This window comes from Equus quagga, unplaced genomic scaffold (genome assembly GCF_021613505.1).
Source record: "Equus quagga isolate Etosha38 unplaced genomic scaffold, UCLA_HA_Equagga_1.0 205800_RagTag, whole genome shotgun sequence".
NCBI classification, from domain to species: domain Eukaryota; kingdom Metazoa; phylum Chordata; class Mammalia; order Perissodactyla; family Equidae; genus Equus; species Equus quagga.
The window spans coordinates 1-7,200 of NW_025798808.1; the positions used below are offsets into that span (position 1 = coordinate 1).

The 7,200-nt window shown below is 49.0% G+C and overlaps 1 protein-coding gene across 3 annotated transcripts; it reads left to right on the top strand.

The window, feature by feature from the left end:
- The first annotated feature begins 6 nt into the window (after positions 1-6).
- On the top strand, positions 7-7,194 carry LOC124233587 (liprin-alpha-1-like). Of its 3 annotated transcripts, XR_006887102.1 has the most exons (6): positions 7-175; positions 956-1,131; positions 2,097-2,165; positions 3,056-3,221; positions 5,680-5,747; positions 6,661-7,194. XR_006887102.1 is itself a non-coding variant. In XM_046650727.1 (5 exons), the coding sequence occupies exons 1-4, from the start codon at positions 823-825 to the stop codon at positions 5,736-5,738; spliced, it is 603 nt and encodes a 200-aa protein (XP_046506683.1). In that variant the 5' UTR covers positions 247-822; the 3' UTR covers positions 5,739-5,747; positions 6,661-7,194. The 3 variants fall into 3 exon arrangements, 2 of the variants coding, with proteins under 2 accessions (XP_046506685.1, XP_046506683.1); XM_046650727.1 differs by lacking the exon at positions 7-175 and having other exon boundaries at positions 247-1,131; XM_046650729.1 differs by lacking the exons at positions 7-175; positions 5,680-5,747 and having other exon boundaries at positions 246-1,131.
- Positions 7,195-7,200: the final 6 nt, after the last annotated feature.

Below are 7,200 nucleotides of genomic sequence, written 5' to 3' on the forward strand. Positions count from 1 at the left end.
GAAGCACTTTCAGAGGTTAATTATTTAATCCTTCCCACAACCCCGTGCGTGTGAGTGCTGTCTTCTTCCCCAGGTTTTACAAAGAAAGAAACTGAAGACAAAACTGGTTGAGGACACAGCCCGTTTAAAGGATAGTCTGGTCATGATTGAGCTAACGTGAATCACAAGAAAAACCGTAAGCCAGCTTTTATACTATATATATATATACACACTTTATATTATATATGTAGTGCATATATTTTATACTATATATATAGTGTGTGTGTGTATAGTATAAAAGGGCATTGGAAATAAAATGGGTAAATCAGTTTTGTCTGTTTTCTGTATCTGTTTTAAATCTTTTTATAGTTGACAAAAGTTGTCTTTGGAAGTGATTGGTGAGCATCTGGAGATATTTTTATGGAGTGGCTATTTTTAGATCTCTACTAGAGCGAGTTTAATAATGTATCACTTCGTGTGGTGTAAGATCTTCCCCCCAGTCTCTAATATGCTGGAGAGTATCTTTAAGTTTCTCTCTTTTTAAAATGAGACAACAAAAAAGGCTTCAAGGAAACAAGCTTCAAGATTACAAATGAGAGATTTGTGTTGAATCGAGCAGGGCGCCAACTCCTTCTCTGACGAAAAGAAAGTGTTTCAGAAACTCTGAAGGCTGTAGAGGAAGCGTGTTCGTGGCTGGTGGGCATTCAGCTTCTTCTCTGTCCTTCTGGTTTCTGACCCTGGATCCTCCTCATTTTCTGTTCTCTAGAAAATAAATGTCCGTAAGAACTTCATTGCTCTTGGGTTCTTTGGCAGCATGAGTTCTAGTGGGACAGTTTCCCTTCGATGGAGGAGGGCCGAGGCATGACCTCTAAATGCAGCAGCGGTTGCCTGCCCACCTTCTGTGTGCTGTTACAGGTGTGCATGATGAAGACAGCTTTGTGCAGATGCCGTTCTAATTGTTTCTGTTCACCTGTAGACGTGCTTGTGTGGAGCAACGATCGAGTGATTCGCTGGATCCTCTCAATTGGTCTTAAAGAATATGCAAACAATCTGGTGGAGAGTGGCGTTCACGGTGCACTTGTGGCCTTAGATGAAACCTTCGATTTCAGTGCACTGGCGCTCTTGTTACGGATCCCTAAGCAGAACACACAGGTATGCTGCAGAGCCGGCCCGGCTCTCACTCAGCGTTCAGTCAGGTCTCCTGATGGAGACATCTAGCTGGTTAACTGAGTGGACACAAAACTTCACAGTACCTCAGACAACTCTCCCTAATCCACAAAATACTGGTTCCAAACCAGCAATGCTTAATTCTTCATTATTTTTGCCGGTCCTTCCATTTTCTGTTGTCAGCATGAGAATCTTGCAATAAAAAAAAAGGGGAAACTTCATTCAAGTCCATATGCTCGTAGGAGTGACGACGTGTATTTAGTTGTTACATGGAAAGAGAAATACTCATAGGTACACCGATGGAGATTCTGTTAATTTTGTTTCTATTGCCCTGTGTGATTCTTTTTGACACATGGGCTCACCTGAGAATCAGGAAATTTATTCTTCTTCTACAGAAGATTGTATGTCTTTTGCCAATACCCCCCATCCCCCCACCAGCACCAACCCACAGAGCACACTTTCGTAGATAGTCTGCCAGCGGTCATGGGTCCCTTTCCCTGAAAGCCCATCCATGGGCTCTGCAGGAATCCCCTAATTTAAAATGTGGTTGTGGGGGCCAGCCCGGTGGTGCAGCCGTTAAGTGCACACGTTCCGCTTCTCGGCAGCCCAGGGTTCACTGGTTCGGATCCCGGGTGCAGACGTGGAACCACTTGGCAAGCCATGCTGTGGCAGCGTCCCACATATAAAATAGAGGAAGGTGGGCATGGATTTTAGCTCAGGGCCAGTCTTCCTCAGCAAAAAAGAGGAGAATTGGCAGCTGATGTTAGCTCAGTGCTAATCTTCCTCAAATAAATTAATTAATTTAATTAAATTAAATGCTGTCATGGCTCAAGGTGTTTATAGCCTGAGCTTTTTAAAAGTCTTGATTTGAAAAACAGTTGTGATATGCTAACATCCTTCAGATTAGATTGATGAAGCTTTGCGGTATTGTTGTTTTGTTATGATTTCAGGCTCGCGCTGTCTTGGAAAGAGAATTTAACAACCTTTTGGTCATGGGGACGGACAGAAGGTTTGATGAAGTGAGTTTTCAGCCTAATGAATTTTAAATTTGCATTCAGTGTGAATTATTTGTTTATACGCACGTGAGCCCCGTCGGCAGTCTCTCTTCTAAGTGTGGGGATGATTTTACCTCCTGAGCTAAGCTTTGCTCTCAAAAATGTGTCAACAAATGAGATAGTAAGAAACTCATATTTTCAGTCTGAGGTTTTCTGTTTTTAAAATATTTGCTATTTAAGTTTTGATAGCCCTCAAAAATGTTGTTCCCATCAACGTTGGTGGCAGCCGAGGCATGGCGTCCGTGGGCTATGTTTGGGGACCGCTGGATGTCTGACCCCAATCCAGAGTCCCTGTGCTTTGGAGAAACCTGTTAGAAGGAGATTAGAGAAACGCAACATGTTAATTTCCCCTCACACAGTCGTGACTTGTTTGTTCCCACACTGTTTTTATTCTTTCCTTCGTTGCACGTTAAGAAAACGTGAGTTTGCCTGGTGACTAGGAGGACAGCTAAAGGAGCACTCGCTGGCTCTTCCCCGGCTCTAAGGCAGAACTGCTTACAGCTTGGAAACTATTTTAAGACAAATAAAAATGTATTATCTTATACGGCAAGAAGATGATTTCTCCAAGATAAGAAAGGAAACGGGGTGATCACTAGGAGGCACATGCACCTGGGCGGCCCAGGGCCGTCCTCATCGATGCCCAGCGAGGACCCCACATAGTGTTACTGGGCCCGTCACTCTCAGAAGTTCCCGGTGGGGACAGTAGATCCTGTGGTTATCAGGAACGGGTTAAATAGGTGTGAACAAACATGCAGTGACAAGTTCAGCAGTCAGGTTCAAGGCTGGTAACTTGACTGTCTATTTTTGTCCTTTATTTTAAAATCAGTCTTGTTTTCTGTCCTTTAATTTCCCAGGACCATGATAAAAGCTTTAGGAGAGCACCTTCTTGGAGAAAAAAATTTAGACCAAAGGATGTTCGTGGCTTAGCTGCTGGGTCCGCAGAGACTCTCCCCGCCAACTTCTGGGTCACCTCCTCTCTGTCCTCACCCTCCATGCAGCCAAAGAAGACGCAGCTGGACGGTAGGTGTGCAGGGGCGGCCAGCCGCTGTGGGCGGCATGAGCAGCTTTGTGGCTGGAATGTTAACAGTGATCCAGAATGGCCTCTTGGATGTGTTACAAGGCATTGAGTACTGGTGCATGCCCAGGTGAAGTGTTTTAAAATGAATCCTAACATCTGTGCATAACAGTTTAACAATAATGTAGGTTTTTTAGAGTCTTGTCTGGTTGAATCTTAGCATATCCTTCCAACTAATAAAGCTGAGCGTCGCGTGTGTTCTCGGCGTGCTGAGTGGACGTCCTGTAGCCTGTGTGTGTGGCAGGCAGCCCTGGAAGGCTCTGCCGGAAGGTGGTGCAGCAGCTCTCGGGCCACGCCGGGTGCTCCTGGGACATCTCTCCCCCTGGAGAGGTGACTGAGTCCATCTTAGAGAACACAGTTTCCCCCTCTCTGAGCCTTCCCTTTCCTCCCTCCACCCCTGCTGGCGTTGGTCCCTGTCACTGCGCACCATAAGGACGGAGAGGAGGAAGAAGGTGAGCCTGGGCAGGTCGTCACTGGAGCGCGGTGGGCCCTGGGAGCGCACGAGCCTTGCAGTCAGGGTTCCAGATGGAGCTTGCAGTTTTCCCTTTGACCGCCACTCTGCTTGGAGGACACGGCTGATGACAAGTTGGCCGCGCTTTACTGACAGACCTCTCGGCTCTGACCGCGGCCCCCACGATGACAGGATCAAGGGCAGATGGCCTCGGTGGACCCTGGCTCTGCCGCTGAGGAGGGGCACAGCCTCGAGCACTGTGCCTCAGTCTCCCTGTCTGTAGGGCCGTCGTCGTACAGCCATGTCCTCTTCAGCGGCTGTGGCAGTGAAATGGCTGCTCCTCGTCAGGCTCGTAGGAGGCGTCTGCGCGTCCTGGTCCCGTGTGGTGCTGGCCGCTGGGGCCATTGTAGCTGCACTCCCGTTACGAAGGACTTCGTTCTCGTCTCTGTGGCCGATGGATCGGCTATGGGAAAGGAAGCGCTTTTAAAAATTGTCCTGAGGTGGCTTTTACAAGTTTCCCTGTTCTTAGCCCTTCCCATACGTAGGTTTGTGAGTTTGGCTCTCACTTGCCTGTATCAAAATGAGAGAAAAGCGTGTGTGTGTAAAGCCTTCGCTCAGCCGGACGCTTGGTGAGATGGCCCCCAGGGCAGCACTGCTGCTGGAAGCCTGCATCTCTCTGCAGAGCTCAGTGATCTGGTTAATGGGGCAAGAGCAGCAATGTCTTCAGTAGCATTCTTATTCCAAGGAGCATGAGGTAATTTGTATAACTCTAACGGTAACTTGGCCCTCCACTTATTGAATAGGCTGCTGGAGCGCCTTCTGATTTTCTTCACAGCTTCGTGCCCAGTTTCCTCAGAATCAGTCACACTTCCCGTGTTCAGTATTGACGGCGACATTTAGATTAGAGTTCAGATAAATTAAAAATAAGCCTAGAGTGAGGTGTAGGGAATATATTATATGGAAGACGGCTGTTGACCCTTGTAGGAAAACTGAGGCCGAACCCCGGGAGAGTGGACTGCTCAATGCCTTCTTAAATAAGGGGCGTCGGGGAAGCTGCAGCTGGCCTCCTGGGACCTCAGGGTCAGGATTTGGAAAGATGACCCATGCTCACCGACAGTGCCAGCTGTCGTGCCATCTCTTCTGGAACCACGGCACATTCTTGATAAAACGTGTTCCTGCTGGACCCGTGGGAACACAAACTGTGTAATTGGCAGTCGGGAATATCTGCTCCAGGTGTTCGCACATTTCCTGTCCAGGTTGCAAGGGAGAGGCGGGCTCACCTCTTGGGCCGTGCCGTGTGTTTCTCGACAGGAACAAGGCATCAGTGGTACACATCACTTCCGGCAGAAACTGCGACTGGGTTTTAGTGTTCTTAGATGAGTCATTGTCCTCTACCCACCCCCTGCAGCCAGGCCCTGGGGAGGAGTGCCCTGGACGCTCCCTCAGACGGTCGTGGAGGGCAGGTGGCCCGAGGGCGCGTCTCCCGTCAGGCCAGGCCTGCGTTTGACTCCGGTCACCTGCACCCCGTGGTGTCTAGCGCTGCCCCGGGTTATCTACCTCACCCCGGCCTTGGGGATATCATGTTTAGGCCCCGAAGAAAAGTCTAGTTGCTCTGCAAATCTAGAGAGTTTCAGGAGAAACAAAGTTACCAACTGAAGTAGTTGTCACTTACACAGAGGACATCACGAAGTCTGTACCATCTGACGTGTCCTTGCTGTCGTGAGATTAGCTGCCAATGGCTCCCAGGGCTGCTGGGGGCTGAAGAGAAACCCCTCCTGGTGACACTTAGGTTCTCTTTCCCTGGCTCGTCCGCTCCCATCTAGAAGTTTCCCTGGGAGCCCTCAGTAGGTGCTGTTGTAGGTGTGCAGATGTGTGTGTACGTGTGCCCCGTGTGACGTCTGAAGACTAACCGCACGCTGTGTTTGCACGCTTCCTCCCCGGTGTCGGAGCAGGCAGCGTGTCGGGAGCGCAGAGGCTGGACGCCGACACGGTCAGGACTTACTCCTGCTGAAGCCCCGTGGTGAGTAGAGGGCTCCGCGTGCCCGGAGGCCACAGAGGCGGCCGGGTGACCGCACGGGGACGCTGCCTGGCCCAGACAGCCCGTTTCCGTTCCTCCAGGCCTTTAGGAACACGCACGCAAGCCCAGCTTGCACCCGTTACATGGTTTTGGTGTTCTGTATGCTCACAGTTGGTCACAGGGGTTCGTGTATCCTCATTTGTTAAGGAAAAAAGTGTATTTGCATTTTTTCCTTAAAACTGAAAGTGCTGGACTCTTTTCAGTATCTGCTAATGTCTTTTGGGGGTGGGGAGGCAGGAGAGCAGCGCGTGGCAGGAGCTCACCGGCTCAGCTCTTGGCTGGCGGCCACCCGTGGTTGAGAGCGCCCGGCACGGCGGCTCTCCGCCTTGACCCTGGCATCCGCGCTGGTGTCGCTCCCAGGTCAGCGGCGCCCGCTGGCTTTCTTAGAAATAGACGTTCTTGAATGAGCCGCACCCCGCACAGCCAGGTTTCCTGGGGCCACGCTGTCGTGAACCCTGAGGGCCTCGCGGGTGGTTTTAAACACACAGCTGCGTTGCCATCGCAGGGGTGCAGTTACGAGCAGCCCGCTCACGCTGAAGGGGTGATGTGGGGCTGGGAGCCCAGCCCCTGCTCGTGGCACCTGGGCCGGGGGCTCTGTTCCGCTCTCCACTTTTCACGTCTCCGCCAGAAGGTTTGATTGGTTTCCTAATCTTTTTAATTGGTAACTTTTAGACATACGCCAAAAGGAAGTCAGCAAGGAATTTTCTCATTGATACGCGTACTCCTTGACGTTTCATCTCAGTTCTCAAGCAGCTACAGCGCAAGGGGCAGGGAGGCAGGGCTGGGCCTCAGGACACAGGTGTGCACCGGGCGGCCCGTCCTAAGGCTGATTGTCCTGTTTGTGCTTCCTTTCCAGTTTACCCACACTACTTCTACAGATGACCGCGCAGCGCTCGGGACCCGGCGAAGACGGCCTTTCAGAATTCAGTGGATCTGCAATCTGTTGATACTTGTTATATGGACCCTAAGATATTTTATTACAGAGTTTTTAATTAGTGAAAAATTCACGAATACCATAGAGAAAATATTTTAGAATTTAATGTTTCTTATATTTATGTAAACATATGACTTCATTTATATAGTTACTTACTTTTTCATGTATATCCAGGCTATAAATATCCTTTCAAATCGATTCTGTTCTTCTATCTAATTTTAGTCTTTCAAACGAATGTACTGTAATGCTTGTATGTATAAATCCTATGAAAAGATACAGGGCTTTTGTAAATTATGCATTTATTGTAATTATCATTAATTTTTTAATAATAATCGGCCAGAGAGAAGAGGATTTTACTGCATTTGCATTTGTAAGATCATCATGACATGGTGCGCGTTATCCTGACAAATGTAACCAGCTCTACAACAATCATTTTGAAACAAGCAGACTTAATTTCAAGCA